We start from the raw sequence: 23,247 nt of genomic DNA, 5'->3' as shown, positions 1-23,247 counted from the left end.
CTTCTGATTTAAAAAGTTACCTTACCAGTGTTCACATGGGAAATATTTAATACTTCACAGTTTTCTCGAGGTAATTTGGAAATCATTGTTGTGTTGACCTCAGGGCACAGAATATGAATATAATCCCATTGAAATCATTAAATGCTAACTCTGGAACAGAGAGCTTAAAGGTAGTTTAGCCTAAACTCCTCACCTTTCCAGACTTTAAGCCTCTGAAGGCGTGGCCTGTCTTCTTCCTGTTCATTGTTACACACCTAGTGTCTAGCAACCACTTGGCGCGCTTCTAGTAGTCACTGAATTGAATAACTATTTGTTAGTTGTTGAATAAGCAAGTAGGGTCAGAAAGGTTAAATGAATTCCCCATCATTACACAGTTATTTGTGCGAGAACTAAGATTAGAAGTCATACTTCCGGAGCCCAATCAATGATATTTCTTTTCTTACCTGTTGAGTCAAATAGATTTGTGGACATTGGTTTATGGACCTCTCTCAAGAGACAGGAATTAAATACCAGATTCAATCTGAAATTAGTTAGATAAGGAAACTTGTTTCATATGTTACTGTAGAAGATATTTTCCTTTAGTTACATGCAGAAATTTAGCTTGATGAGCTCGCCAAGAACTTGTAAATACCAAAGTGTGTTCCTTAAAAACTTAAATGGACACTCCCAATGACCAGGGATTGAACCTGGGACCTCAGCAGTGAAAACACCGTGTCCTAATCACTGGACCGCCAGGGAAGTCCCCTGGTTGTTTTAAAAGAAATATATTTTTCTGTTAAAAGAGCACAAAAGTTATACATTTTAAACATTCAATAAGAATGTGTATTACATGGTAATTGAGGAAGACATCAGGTTCTTAAAGTTATAAAATAAGTACTATGTAAATGTGAATTAGTACTAAAATTTTTTAATTTGTACTATTTAAATTATCAGTAGTCAAGGGACTTCCCGATGGTCCAGTGGTTAAGACTCTGCGCTCCCAACACAGGGGAGCCAGGTTCCATCCCTGGTCAGGGAACTAGAGCCCACGTGCCACAACTAAAAGATCCTGGATGCGGCAACGAAGATCCCGCGTGCTGCAGCTAAGACCAAATAAATAAATAAATATTAAAAAATAAAAATAAATATTAGTCAAGATTGAGCCCTACGGTGAGCTACACAAGAGCGGCCAAATAAATAAATATTAAACAATAAAAATAAATATCAGTAGTCAAGATTGAGCCCTACAGTGCGCTACACACAAAATGGTTCTAAGTCTAAACAGACTTGTGTCCTCTAACAAGACAAATTTTTTAATTCACAAATTTTTTGCACCTTGTTGGTAATTCCTTTGTAAAGAAAAACAGTTGTGTGATCCTATGATCTTTGTATTAGTTGAGGATTTAACCAAAGAAACAGAACTAGTAGTAGATATGTACGTTAAGAGATTTTTTTACAGGGACTTGGCTTATGTGATTGGAAGGGCTGGCTAAGCAAGTCCAAAATCCAAAAGACAGGCCATCAGGAAGGGAAGTCCAAGAGCGGGATGAGACTTCGTGGGCTGGGCGGAAGCTGTTGTCCACAGGTGGAACTTCTCTCTCAGCCTCATTCAGTCTTGCTTTTAAGGCCTTCTAACAGTAAGGCCCACCAGATTATCCAGGATAATCTTCCTTATTTAAATTCAGTTGATTAGGGACTTTGATCATATCTGCAAAATCCCTTCATAGTAACACCTAGATTAGTGTTTAATTGAATAACCGGGAACTATTACCTTGCCAAGTTGGCGCACCATTATAAGAAAAGAGTTGCTTTGCCTTTTTGCAGGGTAAATGCAGAAACATTTAAATACTCAGTAAATAATTGCTAACATATAGCCAATGATAACTAATAAAGACAAAAGCCTTCAGTTACAATACAGAATTGACCATGGAGGAGATACAGGGAGCCAATAAATTTTAACTTGCTTTTATGTGCCACAAACACTGACCTGGGGAGGTACGAATTCTCATATATACCTGTAAGATGTTTCCCCCACCAGAAAAAAATTCTCAAAGTCTCTCAGTAAGGAACCATCTCAATGACTTTATAATAAACAACAAATAACCTACAAATGAACTCCTAATACTAGTTTTGTTTGCTTCCAAACATCACCTGACAGAATCAGATATAAAAGGAGGCAAAGGAATTGACAGATTTCCTGGATCACTATAAATGTTGTAAAACCCTCGTTAAGATCCCCTTAAGAAACAACACGATACAGTAAAGCCACCATTACTAGTAGCGGCAAGCCATGTAGTGGGTAGAGGTGCTTACAATATAGGTATCTGAAAGAACTTGTATCTAGAATATATAAAGAGCTCCATAAATTCATTTTTTAAAAGATAAACCAACAGAAAAATGGGCAAAAGATTCAATTAGGTACTTAACAAAATAGGACATAAGTATGACTAATAAATACACGAAAACGTGCTTAACTTCATAAAGATCAGGGAAATGGAAACAAAAAAATGCCACTACAAACCTACCTGAATGGCTAAAGTTAAGACAACAGAAATCCCAAGTGTTGGCCTGGCTGTATGATGACCTGCTAATGGGAGTGTAACAGGCAGGGTTTGCTGAGATCGAACATATGGCCCTTCCTAATGATTCCACCCGAGGTTTACCCAACAGAAACGTGTATGTAAAACGTACATGAGAATGTTCAGAGCAACACTGCTCCTAATAGCCCGAATCTGGAAACAACCCAGATGCCCATCTACAAGAGAATGGGTAAAATCAGAGTATTCATCCAGTGGAATTGTCCACATTAACGAACACACTAAAACTAGATGCAGCGACACGGAGGACGTCTCACACAATCTTGAGTGGAAGAATCAAATACAAAATATAAACTGTATAAATCATTTTGTACCTTTTCATATAAGGATCCAAGCCAGGCAAAACTCATCCGTGACGTTAGAAGTCAGGATGGGGTTACGGATAGCAGGGGGAGGGGCGGGCCCTAGGCAGAGGTGATTAGAGAGTCACGTGCAAGGTCCTTTAGGGGACTAGTGACACTCTTCATCTAGGTACTTGTCGCATGGGTGTGTTCACTTTGAAAATTCATCAAGCCATATACTTAAGATTTATACACTTTTTCATATGTGTTATACTTTAGAGAAGTTTACGTAAAAATCTATTAAGTAGTCACGATGTGGAGATCATAGATATACTACTGCATGAAGAAGAAAAAATTCCTGACAATATACCAGGATGCTTATTTGAGAGGATACAATTTCCAGTGGCCATATCATTTATAGATTCAAGTAATGTTGTATCTCACTTAGAAACCACTTAGATGTGAAGGTGATGCATGATGGCTTGTGAGTTCTCTAATTTTGAAGATGCAAGAGTCTGGATAAAATTATTTCTTGAAAACTTACAGTGGAAAAATTCCAAGCTGATGTTTTAAAAAATATTTTTAATATGTGTCATACTAAGCTGTGAAAAATAGACACGAATTTTGTATTGAAGTGTTCATAAACATATTTCAAATTAGCCAAACAACTTTTTTTGCATATTCTCATCAGAAAAATGCAGGCTTCCTCCTGTTCAAGGTTGTCTTGTATTTGGCCACGTTGGACATACATGTTGGATGACAGGCAAAGGGGGTTTACTTTTGATGGATAAGATCATTTTCACAAACAAGTTATTTATGTATATTTCGAGTTGTAAAACATGAATTTTAAACATTAATGTTTAATAAACGTTGAAAGCCAAGAAGATAAAACAGTGCTTACACCAATCTGTGCCAACATCTTTGTGCTTCTTACTTTCTTTACAGTCTTGAGGATTTAAGTTCTGATTCAAAAACACTCTTTAAGAAAAGAATTATGATAATGATACTTGCAGAAGAAGAAAACCTGATATGTGTCTTGCTTCCGTAGGTACCTTGGGCAGCTTATTTCATCCTTATCAGGCTGATTCCTCATCTGGAAATGGTGTGAACAAGAGCCCCTTCACCCTCTAACTCACAGGACCGTGGAGCATAGCAAGACAAGATGCCCGTATGAAATCACTCTCTTCCTACCCAGACGTTAGTGACCAGTGCTTTAGTGCCAGTGGACTCCAAAGCGAGGAGTGCTCTCTAAGGAGAGTGCACGAGACTGTCCACGGGAGTGTAGCAGAGCTTCTGCCTGTGTTAATTTTTATATCATTCCCTCCTGCTAAGATGTGTATTTTTCGGCATGCTTTATAATATACATAACACTGTGGTATGTTAATACATACAATTATACGGAAATAGTTCATATGCTGGGGATACATGCGGCAAGTGTGAGACCCCCAAAGGTCCCTACCACAGCTTTGTGTGTAAAAGAAAAGAGTCTGTGAGGACCAACACAGAAAATCTGCTGTGCTATTAATATGTACTTTGCCTGTTCCCAGGCTGCTTGGCTGTAGAAATAAAATATTTTCCTCCAGGAAAACATAGCTCATAAACTTCTTCACATCTTTTAGTAGCCCTGGCCAATCCAGAGAAAATGTCCTTTTGGTCTTCAAAGATAATAAAAGGAATCTAGATCCTTGTAGTATTTGGCCTGAGTCCAGGACTCCAATCCAAGAGCAATGAATTTCCCGTTTCCTTCTCGTCTCTTTGGCACCAGGTGTCAGTCTCCCGCCACTGGTGATGCTTAATGAGTGATAGTAGGGGTGAAGAAGAGAAGAATCCTAGCACTTCCTCTTTGGGATGATAGCAGTATGTATTCAACCAGTCAAATAACATTTTCATCTTATTGGGTTTGTTGGACAAATTCAAATATGAATGGAAAATGAGGCTTGGAGGTGAGAACTGAGTGAGACAGGAGACTTTTTTTTTTTTTAATTTATCAAGATGGTATTTCAGAAAACTTTCTGAAATCTAGCTAGGGGTGTGTGTGTGTGTGTGTGCGCGCGTGCGCGTGCGTGTTTAACCCCTGCATGCAGAGTTGTAATATTGAGCACAGGTTGTTCAGGTGATGGATTGAAGGTGTATTGCCTTTTTGGTCATTGCTGGATAAATAGGATTGTTATTCTCAAAAGACTAAAACTTAGTCCTTTTGGTTTTCTTCTAAAATCATTTCAGTAAAAACACTGCCACCCAGTGTTCTGATTAGGAGAAGTACAGCAGACCACACAGTAAAAAAAAGTGTTCCAGAATAAATAGCAAATAACTCTTTTTTTTTTGGTTATATATAAAGAAAACCTGACGGACTATAGAAATTTCCTGTCTTCAATGTAGAACAACGCAGCCCATGTCTTGGTCATAGAGCAGAGAAGCTGTACACAGCTGTAGGAACGATCATTTTGATTTTTAAATATAAATTCTAAAATAATCCTGCTAATAGTCCAGCCTTATTCAGTTGTTCTGATCTGGCTCATTGCACAAAGTCCAGGCTGAGAGATTATTGTAGGTGCTACCTCATAGGGCTGCTGTGAGACTTACAGTACAAACCTTGAACAGGGCCAGTCAGGTCATAACTACTCAATAATCATCAGCTATTGTATTTCGTTTTCTTCATCGCTTGGGTCTGTGACTGCTCTGATTATTAAGTTTCCTATAAGAGAACAGATAAATTATTGTGGGTCTTATGCCCTTTTCCCCACTGAAATTATTATTTGTCTAATATGAACTTGATAAAAGAGGTTTATTAGGAAACAAACATTCAACTACAGCAGAATGGATTCTTTTTTCAGGAGTGCCAAGGAGAAAGAAATCATGTGGAGGGGGAGGGGAAAGTTCACCGAAATGAAAAGCATTGGGCCTACAACATTGGGTCTTCAAGCCTGGGTAGCACTTTGCAAAGTCAAGAAGAGGTGAGAGGACATTCTAAGCAGCAAGCATAGCCCAGGAAACAAAGACATCAGAGACCCTGGCAGGGTTGGGGGGTAGGGGGAGACTGGCCGAGCTGCACCAGGCGATGTTAGCAAATTGTTAATAGGTTGGAAAGGTATCCATGGAACTGAAACCTGTTGAACAAGTAATAGCGAGGTACTGAAGGTGTTTCCAGTAGGGAAGAGACATGCTAAGACTTGTGCTTTATTCACATTATTGTGGTCGAAGGGGAAGGTAGTAAAAATGAGGGAGACAGGGAGACCAGATGGACCTCATCTCGGGGAGAGCGGATGAGGGCTGGCACTAAGGTGGTAGGGATGAAGAGAGGGTGCTGGGGCTGAGAGATGTTTCTGGATCTACATGGTTTAGTGACCAACTGAAAGGGACACACCAGTGATGACCCTACAGTGTCTAGCCTGGGAGGCTGGGGAGGTGGTGAAAACATTGAATCAGGAAATACATGAGAAAAAGAAGAGGTTTGGGAAGGTAGAGGGGGAGTTCAATTTCAAATACATTAAGTTTGAAGAACCTCCAAGTGGATGACCTTCACAAGGACATCCAAGTGAAGACACCCAGAGTTACATCATTCTGGATGTCAGAGAGGAAGCAGGATCTAGAATCGTAAAGATATGTAGATTTATACATCATTGCCGCTGTTGATCACCACCAGATATCTCTGGCATGGATGGAAGAGTGCCAAGCATTCCTCCTTAAAGAAAAAAAAAGAAAAGAACAGAAAGTGGAGACTATGAAGAAAATGGGGAAAAAAAAACCCACTCTGAGACAGAAAAATAGCACCAGAAGAGAAAGCTTGGGTTTCAAGCATCAAGGGCTCAACCATCCCAAATTCTACAGGAGGATCAACTAGAACAAGGACTGAAAAGAGGCCACTGGATCTGGTAATTGGGATGGGACCCATGACGTTATTATGAGTGTTTTCAATGGAGTGGTGAGGATAGCAGGGAAAATGAATGGAAAGTGAAGGCATTTGTTCATTTACTCCACAAATACTTATCAAGCACCTATTACGTATCAGGCACTGTCCAGGCCTCAAGGGTAGGGCAGTAAACAAAACACAGACTCCTGGGCTCATGGAGCATGCACGCCAGTATTGTTCACAGACTACTCTTCAAAGAACATTCCCTAAGGGTCTGGGAAGACAAGAGACTAGACAGTTTTTTGAGCAGAAAGGTGAACTCAAGGGAAGTGTTTCTTATGGGCTGGTAAGGCTTGAACTTGTGGCTGAATCACGACAGATGGAGAGGAGAGGTTGGAGAAGACGGGAGGGAGGAGGTAGGAGAGACAGAGACAGAGAGAGACAATCCCACAAAATCCCCTGCAGTTGCGGAGTGGGTGTCTAACCTTGGAAGGGTGAGGGGTCATTTTTTTCCTCCAAGACAGGAAATGATTTGACAGTTCACATCTGATGGCCTCCATTTTCCCTGTAAATGAAGAGACAAGCTGACAGCAGACTGAAGGAGATGTTAGACAGCAATTTGAAGAAGTGAATCAGAAAGTAAGAAAAGAGCCAAAGGACACAAGTCAACCTTAACTTCCAAGCAGAGTTGTATCCAGTTAAGCAACAAGAATATGTAGCGGTGTTTTCGCTTAACACACACCTAACACACGCCACGCTCAACAGAGGCTGCGCGGAGCCTTCCTCAGGCAGCAAAGGCGTCTTCTCCTCTGTCCCCAGCCCCCAGCTCTTGTGACTATAGCGGATATTTACGTGGGGATCAAATTCCAAGAGATCAAATACTTTCTTTTACTTCTCAAAGATAAGCAATAGTTGTTAGGGAGCGTTTATTGGCCAAGTACTCAATTTTATTTACTTTGGCAGGTCTAATCACTGGGGAAAGCAGGCAGCCTACCCCTACCCACTTTTCCTCCCCAATCCTACCCCATCCTACCCCGTTTGATCCTGCAGAAATACCAATGACTGCCCCGCCGCACTGTCCAAACCCTCAGCCACTTTTTCATGAGTGTTGCTGTTACCAATTGACCTTCAAATCCAGCGTTTGACAAGCACAGAGAATAGTAGTAAGATGGACTTTCTCCAGGTAACTGCCTCCCATTCCTTTGGTCTCATCACCTGACTTAGAAAAGGCCTCTTTGCCCTCTTCCTGAGGACGTTTGTCCCGCCTTCTCAGTGACCCTGTGCTCAATGCAATGATTCTCAGCTCCAGACCCGCCTGACAGGACAGTGTCCTCCGCCCATTAACATGTGTACTTCTTAACACGAAGATCTTTTGGTTGAACACAGCTGTCTTAGCCCTGGGTATATATTGACACAGATTTCCGGTACCATTGAGGGAAGGTTCTGCTTACCTACTTGGATGATTCTTCCTCAAGTGCCTTTACCAAGTGGACTGATCACCCATTAGAAGGCAGCACTGAGAAGCCTGGACTCTTGATGACAAGGGAACCCATCTCAGCTCTGGCAGCTCACCTCTGGTCTAGGACTTCTTTTACACGTAAGAAAAATAAATTTCTATCTTGGTTACGCCACTTGAGTGTTCTGTTCTTTACAGCCTGGGCATTTCCTTATTTTCCTATAATAACCAAAGCATTTAAATGTGTACTATTTATTTTTTAAGCATTTCTAGGCATGTTGTTGAGGGAGGTTTTTCAGGGCTATGAATATTTCCCCTCCCTCCTGGGAGCTTGACTGGGATAATTCTGAAGTGTGAGGTGTTCTATACCATTTCTCAAAGCTTCTCCAGGATTGAGCTTCAGTGGCTCACTGTGGAGCTGGTTTAAGAATGCACCCCCTTAGTGGCCACATTCTAGAATGCACTCCCTATCGGCCACCTCTTCCTGATGGTACTTCCCCATTCCCACCTCCATGCACCACCACCCCCCCCACACACACACCCTGGCTGGCTCCCTATCACCGAAGACCTAAGGGCCCTTACCCTTATCTCAGGGTATGTCTGCTTCTTTTAGGTATTGTCCACCTAATACCATGCTTCTAGGAACTAGACACTCTTCTAGGTGCTTCTAGAGGAAGCCTCTAAAATATCCTATTAATGCCTTAGTGCCCACAATTTCTTTCAGCAAACAGTACTGTCCTGGAAAAATGCGTATGCTCTACCATTAACAAGGGGGAGAAAAAGGCCAGTATATAAAGTTGTACTGTGTAAAAATACATAGCAATATCTCAAAGAAAATATTTCAAAAGTTTAACAGTTCCCTTAAGGTGGGATTACTGGTGATTTTCCCCTACCTCTTTATACTTTCCCAAGTTTCTATGATGAACATGTATCACTTTGATAAACAGAAAGAAAAGTTCCCAAATATAAAAAAAATTACAGCAATGTTTTATTAAACTGGGAGACAAAAATGGCAAGGAAACGAGAGGCTTCTTCCTGGACCTCACATCAAAGTGAGGAGTGCTTCCTCTCACTGTGCTTGTCTTGTAAATCTCTTTTTTTCCTGCACTTTTTGCTCTGACCTTGACCTGTGTTACTTAGCATCTGGACTGGTCCCAACAAGCTCAGCTTAACAGGCTTTATTATATAAATATGCTTTCTTTTGTATCTCCAAACATCTTAATTAATGTCGACTTTTTTTTCTTCTAACTCTAGAAACTTCACCTGGGTTAGCTCTGCTGGGAAGCCCTTCTGCATGGTGAAAAGGACATAGGCCTGACACAGCTGAACTTGACTCCGCCTTGCTCTCTCACCTGCTGTGACCTTGAATGAGTGACTTGAATACTCTTGAGTCTCAGTTTCTCCTTGTTAATTTGCACTGTTAGATTAGAAGTGATAGAAGCCCAGCTCAAGTTGATTTGATGCAAAGTCATAGCCTCTTGGAAGCACTCACGGAAGGTTTGACTACAAAAGCTTCAGAAATACAGGACTCTTTACTACTGGATCCAGGAATGCAAACAGCAGAGTTTTCTCTGCTACTTCTCCCTGCATGTCATTTTTATCCTCTAGGTGTTTTCCAGGTTTTATGTCTTCTGTCTTCAGTCACCAGGAAAGAATTAAAATCCTGCAAGAGACTTATTGGTCAATTGTGAATAGGAGGGCTGCTCCTCAGCCGGGTGGGCAGCATCAGTTAAGAACCACATAGAGGGATTTCCCTGGTGGCACAGTGGTTAAGCATCCGCCTGCCAATGCAGGGAACACGGGTTCGAGCCCTGGTCCGGGAAGATCCCACACGCCGCGGAGCAACTAAGCCTGTGCGCCACAACTACTGAGCCTGTGCTCTAGAGCCCGAGAGCCACAACTACTGAGTCCATGTGCCACAACTACTGAAGCCCATGCACCTGGAGCCCATGCTCCGCAACAAGAGAAGCCACAGCAATGAGAAGCCCGCGCACCGCAACGAAGAGTAGCCCCCACTCGCTGCAACTACAGAAAGCCCGCGCGCAGCAACAAAGACCCAACGCAGCCAAAAATAAATAAATAAATACATAAATAAATAAAATTTAAAAAAAGAACCACATAGAGAATGCCCTGGCGGTACAGCGGTTAGGGATCTGCGCTCCCACCGCAGCGGCCACAGGTTCAATCCCTCGTTGGGGAACTAAGATCCTGCATGCCACGCAGTGCAGCCCAAGCAAACACAAACAAATAAACCCATACAAAACCTCATGGTATAGGATGCAGGGTTAGTTCCTAGAAGCACGTGGTCTTAGGGGGCAACCCCACGGGTGTCTACTACAAGTCCCTTCCTTATTGCATTTTGGTAAGAGTTTTTTGAGATAATGTATGTAAAGTTCATTAACTCCTCTAACTGGCACCTCTCCAATGCCTACTACATGATAAGTGCTTTCTAAGCAATGGAGGGAGAATCAGCAGAGAACCAAATAGACAAGCAGCCTTCTTTTAATGGAGGTTATAGTTCAGAAGAAACACTTGACTCACAGTAACCACTCAATACATACTGGCCATTAAGGTGGCCCATTAGCATGTGAGTGTGGGGAGTAGAGAGAGTTCTTTAGAGTGAAATCCTGCATACACACACCCACCCTCAACGGGACCTGATGTCTGCTAGCTGACTGCCAGTGGAAGACGGAAGATTAGATAACCAGTCCCACTGGGGTCATTGCTGCCCCATCTCTCAGGTTCACTCAGGAAGAACTAGGAAGTCCCCAGATGCAGCTGTTGGCTAGAATTCAGTCTCTGGGACAGTCCCCAGCTGTGGCCTATGCCATATGGCTGAGCTGCATGGGTGACCCTAATGCAAACATGCCCCTGCCAGGCTCCCCCAGTACTCCCGCTGCCATCCCTTCCCTTGTCCTTCACACATTCCCAGTTGCTCCAGCCAACTTACAATGCAAAGTGTCTGTGAAGCACTGGACTTCTGTAATGCGCAAGAGACCAAGAGGGCTAAGCTCTCGGAGGTGGGCACAGTTGCAGCACTTTTAGTCAGAACATCACAGGCAAGGCATAGCTCTTCCTGACTCCGTAGATACGGGTCTTAAACGTAGAGGCCCTGACACTGGTCCCTGCTGTCCCTGCTCAGGCTGTGAGTCTCGAGTCTTGTGCGCTCTGTGTGGGTTGGGACGAGAAGGCAGAAACGACACGTCACGGTTTTCCCTTGAATTCCTCAAAGCAGCTGCTCTTCTACCAGAGGTGGGCGGGACGTGCGGGGAAAATGGTAACACCGACCCGGATTTATGGGAGGTATAATCAGGAAGCCACTTTACTCCCTGAGGGTCAGATTCCACAGGAGACAGTTGAGAGAGAGGACCAGACCCTGGGGTTTCACAACATGTGCCACAGAACCTTCAGGTTTCCTTGAAAACACTTCTGGAGCCACCACCCGAGGGACAGGTGGAGACACCTGACGTACACCTGGACTCCACCACGGCAACTGATGGGTACGTCAATCAGAAGATGGTTTGTACAAATTCAAAGTTTTAATGGCTGTTAAATCATAAAAGGAAGGGTATTTGCACCGTGCACATTGTGTTCACTTAGGGTGCTGTCAGCCGGCCACGCGCATCTTATTGCACATATGAACAATGGACGAAGATCTCGAAGACGTCTTAGCCATACGAGGACTGCATTTCGAAGAAAAAAAAGCCATTTTACAAAATATTGAAGCCATTCATATTATACAGCCAACCGCAAGAAAATACTGAAATCAATATCAAAAGAAATATTTTAATTTTGAAAAAGAAAATCTCTCAAAACAAGGATTACAGAGCTTCATGTTGCCATATATACATGTAAAAAAAAAAATATTTCAGGACCCTGCATTCTCAGTGCCCATCAAGGTGCAGTCATCTGAATTCCTATTTCTATAATCAACCTCTGGCTGTCGCTTACACTGAATACGCTCTTCGTTCAGAGTGTTTTCTTTTTTACACCATTATGCTATTGGACAAAACAGGTATTTGTGCAGTACAGGAAAATATTAAAATATATTTTAAACTCGGTTAAAGTGCACAGTACATTTGATAGGAAGTAACTGCTAGCTGCCAATCCAAATGACTATTTTCAGTAACCCCTCCCTCCTTGCCTAGACAGGGGGGCAGCCTTGGCGTTGGCTGATGTAAGTCTGTGTTCAATTTCAACGCATACTGTCCTCCTGGTGTCTTTTCTTTTGTGTTCGCCTTTATATTTGGCTTATAACTCGTGGCTGCTGCTCTAAAAACTTACAATGGCTTTTCACAGAGGTGACGATGCAGTCAGCATTCGCAAGATGCTGAAAGACGAATTACTGGGCTGTCTGTAACTGCGGTGCGAGTGCACGCGCACGTAACTGCCTAAAATAGGTTGTGTGTCTGTGAAGTCTTATGTGACTCTCTCAGACCAGCACGGACCCCTTTCCTTAGCTGGATTTTCTCTAGTCATTGCTTTCTCTGAACTTGCTCCCTCCTGGGCCACTCAGCCTCACAAACGCTACTTACTTCACCTTCTCCTGAGCCCGCCTTGCTCTTGCATGCAACTACTCCACCGCTTTACTGACTCACTCCCGCGGTTTCACGCCAGAGGCAGTGAATCTTGCCCTGTTTGACGGACTACTTTGAAATCCACCAACTAAGCTGCAATAAAATAAGCACGTCTACATCTCAGAATAGTTTCCTCTTTTAAAACGGGCAGCTGCAAAAAGTGCTGGTCTCCTGATCCAAGTCCTATACACCTTCAGTTAATTCTTGACCACTCTCCACCGAAGCGGCCCTTAAAAAACTTCTCAGGTAAACGATAACCTTTTTCTCATCTCCACTTTCCTATACCACTTCCTTTATTATCTACCTTTGGTGCTACACTTTTAATTACCCAAGTTACAGTGCAAAATTACACCACAAGACACATGACGCCAACACTTGTTACTTCTTCATGTTAAAACGTGAATGTTTTGTGCATAGCAAAGTAAGTATGAACCCAAAAAAATAACTGTTCACATTTTATCTTCAAGTTTAATATGTCTTTTTTTTTTTCCATCACAGCTATTTACAAACAACGTTGGGGTGCTCTCTTGATTTCTGTCAGTTCATTATATCAGGGGACAACAGGGCTGCTGGAATGTAGGAAGCTGGATGGAATGCAGAAAATATAAATAAGACCAATGTTCCAGAAACCAAAGTATAAATAACGCCTCCCCCAGAAAATAGTTCTTGTCACAGAAGCACCTGCTTTTTGCTTAATTTTTTTTTTTTTGAGTCATATACACCAGAAAACATGACTATGGAGACCTAGAACTACTTGCACACCAAAGAGGATAGAAAATAACTCAATATTTATAATATTAAAATAAAGTGTTTAACCACAAAAAAGCAGTAATAAAATAGTTTCCTAATTTACAATTTGCATCCAAAGGATGAATAACAACTCACTAATAAATAATATTTATATAAATATTTTGTATGTCGAAAATAGTTTTTTTAAAAGGCAATGGTCTCAAGAAACTTCTTGAAAAATTTGGTGGCAAAAAACCTGACTGCAAGTTCCCCTCCCCACCCCCCCCAAAATACACATTGCGTTTGGTTTTAATAAAACAAATGCATCTTGCTGCAAAACGGCTGTGCTTGGTGTTTTGGTAATGGCAGTGGGTGAGCATGGAAGGGATGAAGGAGGTTGTAGAAGGCATTGATGAGCTGCTTGGTCCTTCACAACCAGCTCCCTCACGGGATTTTAGGCAAATACCTGTCAGGTCTTAATGTCAGAGTCAGTTATGAAAGGTAGAAAATCTTCTTTTGTGTCCTCCCGTCAATTCAACTAGAGTCGGGGAACTGACAAGCAGTGAGTGGGAGGTTGGAGGGGGCAGGTGCTGAGAGGAGAGTTTAGGATCTCTGACCGGAAAAACGTCTGAGCCACGACCCAAAGGAGAGGAGTTGGTCTCATGTGAATAGAGCCTTTGTTACAGTTACATCTAGCAATGCTTGAACGGTGATGCCCACTTTGACCAGGCCTTTCTCTTCAAGGATGTGATGGGGCAGACACAGTTTTTCCTAAAAGGAAGAAGAACAAAGCATTGATTTTTAGATGACTGGAATCTAATTACAAAATCTCGAGATACCACTGACAGGAGTTAAGTCGAGCTCTGAAGTATGCCTATCTAATCACTTCAGACTGTGCTCTCTCCCTAACTTTCAACTCATTTTGCAAAGACCTTTTCTGTGTTTACAAAGAAAACAATGATTTTCCACAAGTGAGGGTTGTTCTAGAAAGACTTCCAATCATCCTGAAATGTGCAAAAGAGCTAAACATTTTTTAAAAACCTTGACACTAAATAAGTGAGCTACATACCATCAGCTGTAAACCACCCACCAAGAACATATTAGCTTATATTCTTATACAGCAAAATTTCACACAGCCTCTCACACATTTTAAAGGAACTTGAGTACTCATTTATGCAGACCACACACCATTCTACTGACCATAAATCTTGATTTAGTTCATTTTATTTCCTGTGATCTCTGGAATGGAGGCATGCTTTCTTCACAGTTTATGAACAGCCTTGTAAATAAGTAATTTTAACCACACCGTTTAAGAGCCTCCCTTTTAAGACTCTTTTATAAAACTGTCAAAGACACAAATATCCTGCTACTTTCTCATACTGTATTTTTGCTCTTGGGAAATGTCCAGCACATACTACTCAAGGAAGATAACCAAGGCGGCTCACTCCCTGTGTGTGGCACCCTGCATGCTCAACCACCAGTTTACAAAAGAGCAAAAACAAATAATTTTACACTTTTGTCATTTGACCCCAGTCTGATACCATACAAGGGAATCTCCTTCCAGAGTGTGTCTCCTTGGCTGGGAAACAACTCCACAGCAAACACTCCCTCTCATCTACCCAAAGATGGTGTGTTTTCCACAGTCCAATAACCACTGGTCTTAAGGACAGTTGAAATTGGGAGCTGCGTCAAGCCCCAGGCGGTGGACACAGTGTTTAACATGAAGCCAATCAGGTCTCGGATCAGCACTGCTTCCTTGCAGTTCTCTTGCTGGAGGAATCAGGTATTCTGGCTGCGCCAATGCAGGACTCTCCACTAAGTACCCCAGATGCGGGTACTGTGCTCTTAAAAAGGTCATCCAAAGACACATCGTGACATCTCCAAGAACCTGTTCCACAACCTCGAAATGCTGGTGGGCTCTACGCTTGCAGTCTTACCGTCCCCCATCCCTCCCACTTCCCTAACTTATGGTAAATTCAGAGTATCTCAGACTCTGACTCCAGGCCTTGAGAAATGGCCACTTATCAATATAAAACAGCCGATGCTTTACAATACAATTTTAACAATTATTTCAAGTGGCTGCTGTGTATCAAATAGGATTAGCTTGTCATCAGTGGTGTGTTCAGGGGAGGCAACTTTACGCTGCTTGCCAACTTAGCAGCCAAACGTCAGCCTGAGAAAGAACCGGAGGTTCTGTCTGAGTTGTGAACAGGGCACTAGGCCAGGATGGACGGTGCTTCCTCCTTCTGCCGCAGCCAGAGGTCAGTGTGTACCCTTTGCTGACACCTTCTGCTTGCCATGGGCTTGTGAAATCAGCTGAATTTCACTTCATTGGTAAGGCTGGTCCCATGGGGGCAGCGATATATTTTCCTCATTATTATGGCTTCCACAGCACCCCAGTAGGATATTATAAATGGCTGCTAATTATGGTTAAGTTCCTGGTACAAGGTATTACTTGGGGAAAAAAAAATGTCTTCACTTTATACCATATGCTAAAATCAATTTGATATGAGTTGAAGAGTTAAATGTTAAAAAACGTCCACAACATTCCTTCCCAATAAAATATAGATACGTATTTAATATTTTCTCTGGTAAATGGATGGAGATGAAAAAGTGATATAAAAATCACAAAGGAAAAGATAAAAACAATTGATCACCTGAAAGTATACAGCTTCTGTGTGCCAAAAAAAAAAAATTAAAGGATAAACAACAAACTGTAAAAAAAAATTATTTGCGTCAAATTACAAAGGGTTTTATATTGACACATAAAAGCTCAACAAATCGGTGAGAAAAACACTGAGATCAATAATGCAGCACGACTGGGCAAGGAACGTGAATAGAAATTTTAAAGCAATAGATTTGCCCAAGGCATTCTGAACAAGATATTTTGCTTCTTGACCTGTGTTCCCCTATGTTTAGTCACAAACGTTCCTGAATTCTAGAACTAAAATTTGCACAAAGCCTAATCTCTGTGCAACATGGCTTTGAGGGGGCTATCCTGAGTCCTGCTTGAGCTGTGACATGTCTCCACTGATGAGTGGTGGGGCCGGTGGTCTGCAGAGTTGAGTTTCCATGCTCGAGGTCATGCTTGGGAAGGAAGGGCTGGGGCTCCAGAGAAACAAGGATGGGAAGATACTGAGGCCTTAGCCTCCTGCTGACAGGACGTTGGAGGTGTCACACACCGAGTCAGCTTAAGGTCATCCCCTCTCCCAGGCATTTCTCACCTTCCTGGTCTCCTCATTCCTAAACCAGGTGCAGAGTTCAAAATTCTCCCTTCCACCCTTACAGCTGGTGACAAGGAGTAAATAAAAGACATAAAAAGGTATCCCTTGCATCCTTTCTGGCTTTCTCTTTTAATTCAGACGTCCTAAGAAGCCCTGAGGTGCCCTCAGATTACATTATAGGGTTGGAGGTACCTACGAAGACTAGCGTCAGATCATAGAAACCTTATGAAAACATGGCAGTTGTGGTTGTTCTATCACAGGACTGGGAGGGAGACTGATGGGAATCATGACTTCAGATGCTGGTTGACAAGACAAGCAAGGGGAGCCTGCCAGAAATACGGAGGGGCTTTGAGGATGGCCAGAAGGCCCCCTCCATCACACTAGTCCTGTCGCTGCATATCCCATGCGGGAGGGGATCCCTGAAGTGAGCTACAAGTTGTGATGGGGAAGGAACTGCTGTGGATTTATAGCTTGATGGGAAATGACAGAGAAGGGTCACCTCACCTTGTATATAATGGATCTAAAGGAGAGAGGTGAATATTTACACTGAGTTTAAATGCATCACAATTTCATTGTTAGAGGAGATGAGTGGCTTTCACTGAGAATGCAGCAGCAGACTGCTCTAGGATACCCATGAGCTCCTTTTGTTGTGTTTCTTCTTAAAGCACAGAACAGAATCATAAAGCAGCATCCTGCATAAAAATATTCTGAGCCCCCTCTGAAGGACTCGTCCTGTCCTTCGCATTGTTTCTCCAATGGCGGAAACAAATATTCACTCTTATGCCCTCACCCACCCCTCTTCTGAGCCACAACAAGCAGGGTTGGAAAAGGCAAGTAAGCCATAAAGACTAAATTCCAACTTTGCAAGACCTCTGGAGGCACCTCCTACAGGCCTGGCACCAATGCTATGGATTTGCATTGGCTTTTTCTTTATGACTACTCTGCGAGGTAGATACAATATTTCTACTTTGCAGAGGAGAAAACTGAGATGTAGAGAGTTTAACTTTGCTCAAGTCACACAGCAGGTAAGTACTGCAACCAGGATTTGAACTTGTGTCTCATCTTACAGCTGGGGCCCCTTCCACGACATCATGCTGCTTCCCGTAAGGTCCTTGACCAACCAGCGAGCAGGTCCTGTCTGTGCCCGGGAGACAGGAAGAGGCCCCTGGCCCCTCGGAGTCCTCTCCAGGCCAGTCCCACCAAATTCAACGTCAGGTGGGCATCAGAGAACCCTCAGCTCGGGGAAGGGCGTTAGCTCTGTCACTTAGCTCATTTGGTTTCTCTTCGCAGTGAGGGCCAGACGTCTTGTTCCGGCGGCAAATGCCTCATGGGAGCAGGCAGATCGCCATCACCGCCTGGCTCTCCTTTTTCTGTAGTTTCTTACGCTCCCCAGCAGTCACAGGCCTCCTGCCAGGCCACCGCTAGACAAAATAAAGTCACCCATGCAGCACTTTTCATGTTGTTCAGTCTGCTTCTAAAATGTAAAGTCCTGGCACTAACTGATTGAACCTTAAAACAAAACTGTCTGCATCATTTTCATGTAAGAGAACTTCAGTTCCTGCTTTGCCGTGTGAGGGCTCCGAGGGGCAGCTTCTTCCGATGTGAAATGCAGACCATGTCAACCTCTTCCAGACAGAGAGGATTTCTTGTCACTCTTCATTTGATTCTCTGCTTTCCAGCCGTGCTACTTTCTAGTCCTTCTTTCTAGAACATTTATTCTCTACACACAACTACCCCTTCTCTCACCTCCCTAATCCATACACCCTTCACCTGGCTATTCCTACATATCTTTAAGGCCTCAGTGCAAACATCACGGTTCTAGGAAGGCTTCAAAGATCACCCACTCCCATCAGGGTTGGGCCCCCCTGTCCACGTGTTTCATATACAGAATCTTGTATCTGACCTATCACAGGACCTTATCACATTGAATTCTTCTTTATTTGTCCACTAGATCCACTACACAGGGTCCAAAAACCTGCAAGCCAATCCAGCCCATAGCCTGTTTTTGTAAATAAAGTTTTATTGAGACACATTTACGAGTGTCTGTGGCTACTTTCACACTATAGCAGCTGGGTAGTCCTAACAGAGATGGTATGGCCCCCAAAGCCGAAAATATTTACTGGCACTTTACAGAAGAAGTTTGCTGACTCCTGATTTTTGAAGACAGGGTCACGTGTCATGGTCACCTTTTTATCCCCAAGATGGGGTCTTGTACAAAGGGTGTTCATTCAATATGTGAGGAATGAATGAATGAACACAATCATAAACAAAATCCAGTGAAAAAGCAAGGAACTGGACCCTCATAGTCTTAAGGAGAAAAGCGTACATTCTATTATATATACCTGATAGTTTATTGAGAACTAATTTCAAAATCTGAAGCCTCATTTTAAAAACCTAATCTCCTGAAAGAAAATCACATTAAAATATTTTTCACCTCATCCGGAACCACTTTCAAGCTCCTGAAATTTTAATCTACTGTCCATGACTTTTACCCTGTAGGTGAAATGCCCTTTTTCCTTATGACAGAGACCAGCATGGATTATAGACATAACCCTAGCCACTATGCCCTAAATTTAATTTCTCACTCACAAATAACTAGTATCAGGATATCAAGTGCCTTTACTTATCTACTCATTGATGAAACTCCTACTCAGCTGTCTTGCTTTTGAGCTCTGTAGGGCCCTTCCCCCCAGCACTGTTTTATATGTCTCTCCCCAAGTACAATGAGCTGCATACGAACCACAAATCCATAACGAGAAGGAACTAATAGAACTTACTTAGTTGTCACCTATTTTGGCAATCCTGACACGGAGTAGCAAGTTGCTACCAATTGGAAGAACTGGAGAAGGAGGACTTTCTATTTCAAATAGATCTTTCTATTTCAAAAAGAATATGTAAATAAATGCTTGGTAATTTTTATCAGGCATTGTTAAGTACTGAAAAAAAAGGTCTTCCTTGTGAGAGGAAGATTTAGTATGCGCATATAAATCACCCAACCACCTCTCAGATGACAAGTGGGTTGGCCGAGTATCCCTAGTCACCTGGCAATGGCAGGCATCATGCCAGCCTATGAGTCGGTGTGTGAGTACCTTGGGGAAGAACCATGGGGAGGCTTAATAATATTCTGAATAGAAATGAGTAGCCATGGACAAGACAGTTCGTTCCAAGCTTTGCCTAAAGGGCTAAATTAACTGTGCTTTGCTTGTTACCAGACTACTTGATGAAAAAATACCACCTAACAGATCCCCAGAGGAGCAACGCATTAGGGTACAGATACACTAACGACATGAGAGGTGAAGGTGCATCCAAAAAATACTTTGGATGCCAGAACTGAAATATGAACACGGCCAAAGAACTATGTCAAGTCAGCGCTGAAAATTAAATCTGATCTCCCAGGATTGCGCTCCTCAGTTTTCATTGACAGAATTTTCTTTCAGGCGGTCACCCGGTAAGTCATCTCTCTTCTTCCCCTGTGCCCCCCACCCACTTCAAGAAGAAAAATCCAAACAGCTGGACAGAAGTGCTGAGCGCGACTCTGGATACACACAAATTAACGTACTGATGGGCCCATAAAAACCTGGATCTGTCACCCAACTTGTGTTTATTAAGCAACTTATGGCTCAGGGCGCTCATCAGACATCGTACAAAGGGATTTTATTGTGTTACAGACTGAAGAGTACAAGATAGCACCAAAGGCAATTCAGTACATCTGCGGGTTACTTATTACACAACTGACGTTAGATAACTTCCGCATACTCTGTATTTCACCAATCAACCCAAAATCAGGAGGGAAAAGCTCAGTGAACTCAAGATATTATCATGTAAAGAATGTCTCCTGTTAGAAAATCTCATCTGATTTACCAACAAAGGATCTTTATAAATATATTCTTCTAACTATGTGACCTTTCCACATCCTCAAGTCCCCTGGATTCATGGAAATGTTCAGAAAAATAAAATTATCTTCTTCGTAGCCATCTAGAAAGACTGTTTCCATGTGAGTAAACTAGAAATTTATCTTGAGGAAGTGAACTCCATCATCCCCCCACCACCACCAATTTAAGAAACAATATTTGGCAACCAGAGGTAAATAGAAGCACAAGGGAGTCTGTCTTCACCTTGGAGCAGGGCCGTCTCATGTTATAAGACGACATCCCAGAACCAGGAATATCTTGTCCTAGATAAGATTCTAATGTCTTTTTTCTTTAATTGCAAACTGATCACATTGCTCCGAAAGCAGATATAGTTATTAATATATAATCCTTTAAGCTTACTTAAACATAAAAGCAGGTTGCTAATGTCACTGGAAATCAAAGGTTAAATGGAAATTTCAAGTCACCGAAGAAACTACATTCTTCTAAAATAAGAGCAACCTTATTGGTTCCTGTCATAGTAACCCCAGCCCTAGGCCCAAGAATGTTCCATGACTCACGGCTTTATTTGAAAATAAATACTGTCAAATCCATCACATTCTAGACCTGAAGTTATGATGTGATGTAGCAAAAAAAAAAAAAAAAAAGCGAAATGACCCATTACATTATTTAAAAATAGAAACCCTTTTTGGAAAATGCTTTTCTAAGAGCCTCGGTCAGAGTAGACCAAACAAGGAATAAGTAGAACTACGCAGAAAGAGTGGTGTGCCGTGGATCCTCCAGGGGGCACTCTGACTGCGCCGGATCCTTCCTCCCCAGCGCCCTTCTGCACAGCCCTGTCTCAGGCAGCAGGGCAGAGGGGCTCACTCAGGGTGGAAGTGGGGGGTCACCCTCCCTGGTGCCCTTCACAGCTCCTGCTGCAGGAAGCAGGGAGGAAGCCAGCTGGCTGGCCAGCAAAGGAGTCATTCTCCAGATGGTATTTTTCAACTTGGTCAACAGCGGCATTATTAAAGATTGTTATAGACCAAACTGGACCCCCAATGCTGGCTTTCTGTCTTCCCTCTACAGTTAAATCGCCCAATCCTGAATTAGGAGTCGACTTAAATACTGACCCAATGGCAAGATTTTCATACGCTAAATCCCCTCTGCTCCTGTTCTGGAACCTTCTTCGGCTCTACCCAAGGCAGCAAAGCTCACTGGGAGAGAGAAGAGGCACTGCAGAGCACTGCTGCTGGCACTATGGGGATGAGGAGGCAAGAGGTATGGATACACTCTGTCCTCACTGTTTCTCAGCAAGTGAGAGAAACTATCTAATGGGAGCTGCTTTCTACAAAGTTTGTGCTTCTGGAAAATCTGATGTGGAAACGTTCGGCTTCAAAACTCCAGAGATTACTGAAGAGATGACAGGGATGGAAGTTTGCAAGGCAAAGGCCCAGAGGGAGGAAGGACCCTGTCATGGAGCAGGGCGACAGAGCAGAGTGTAGGGATGCACACGTGGGCATTACGCAGACAGAACATTCCAGCGGTAAGTGATATATATCAGCACTACAAAGAGAATATGGACAAGACAGAAGCTTATAAGGTCCCTGGAGCGGAGGGCAGAAGTTGGTTGTGGGGCTTTCTCCCCGAGTGCCAGCAGAGTGTCAACAGTCTTTCGAATGTGACGAAAATCCAACTGCAGGATGTCATACGGAGAGCAGAGGTCAGCCTATTCCGAGGGCAGCCATCAGAACAGAAAGAGACAGTGCATACAATTAAAAATACACAGAACAACGGCTGAAAAGAAGCACACATTTTTAGTTACTAGCAAATGGCAAGAGTAACCCCTTATTTCAAGCAGGTAAAACCCGTTCCACCACAGATTGTTTAATTAATTACAAAAAGCAGCATACCCAACACAGTCTATGCAAATAGGACAGAGAAATTCCTCAGCCAGAATCTCACTATCGAGGAATAGAAGGTTCTGTAATTTATACATCCTTCTGGTATTCAAACAGTTTTAATATTTAAGTGGTATCATGAGTCAGCAATGGCATAAGAATAAGAGCTTTGCACCTGGGCCATTGAGGTCTTCACTATACTAAAGGGAAAAATACAAACTTAAAAATTTAATCCCCACCTTTCCTCACCATTCTCTTAGTGCATTTTTTACCCTGGTCTATGAAGACTGAATATAAAGTATATCTCTCCGAAAGGTAATACATGCGCCTAATTTGTTTTCCTTTTAGGATTATTGATAAACTCTGGGGAATGCTAGTTTTTAATCATGTGCCCAAAAACTACATTAAATTTCACATTTTTACAACTGGACATAAACCAAAAGTTTAAAAGAGGCTTCTTAGATCTGCAGTTAGAATAAAAGTACATTCCTGCATAGAGGAATTGTGTACATTTCTTCACCACCGAACAGGTATGTGTAGGGGGAGGGGCGGGGAGAACAGGCCTCCGCGTTTTGTCTACTTGACAGTCACCACGTAAGGAGGCAAAATTCTTACTTTATCAACTAAACGCACAAATAAGATAGTCCTATGAGTTGACCTCTGGATGCCTACTGCTATCAGGAAGCAAATGGTTTTCTGATACCCTGAATTCCTGAACCAGAAATGACCGCAGCTTCAAATTAAAAATGATTATAATTGCTATGTCAGTATGTACCAAAGTTCTGGCTTTGTTTCCAAATTAAAC

At 42.5% G+C, this 23,247-nt stretch overlaps 1 protein-coding gene across 8 annotated transcripts in view; it reads right to left on the bottom strand.

Moving 5' to 3' along the window:
• Positions 1 to 9,514: 9,514 nt before the first annotated feature.
• LRCH1 (leucine rich repeats and calponin homology domain containing 1) overlaps positions 9,515 to 23,247 on the bottom strand; it is a 191,602-nt gene continuing 177,869 nt past the window's right edge. For 7 of the 8 annotated variants that reach the window (XM_022574847.3, XM_089899542.1, XM_022574849.3 and 4 more), the window contains one exon: positions 20,331 to 22,270. In XM_022574847.3, coding sequence (XP_022430555.1) covers positions 22,064 to 22,270 — 207 coding nt within the window. In that variant the 3' untranslated portion in view covers positions 20,331 to 22,063. Of the gene's footprint in view, positions 14,241 to 20,330; positions 22,271 to 23,247 lie in introns of those variants that run through there. The other variant, XM_022574840.3, reaches the window with a different exon arrangement.

Source organism: Delphinapterus leucas, chromosome 18 (assembly GCF_059928025.1).
Source record: "Delphinapterus leucas isolate spDelLeu-1000000601 "Yukka" chromosome 18, BTC_Dleu_Yukka2, whole genome shotgun sequence".
Classification (NCBI taxonomy): domain Eukaryota; kingdom Metazoa; phylum Chordata; class Mammalia; order Artiodactyla; family Monodontidae; genus Delphinapterus; species Delphinapterus leucas.
Note: the sequence above shows the minus strand (reverse complement) of the source record. Positions and strands in the feature narration are given on the sequence as shown.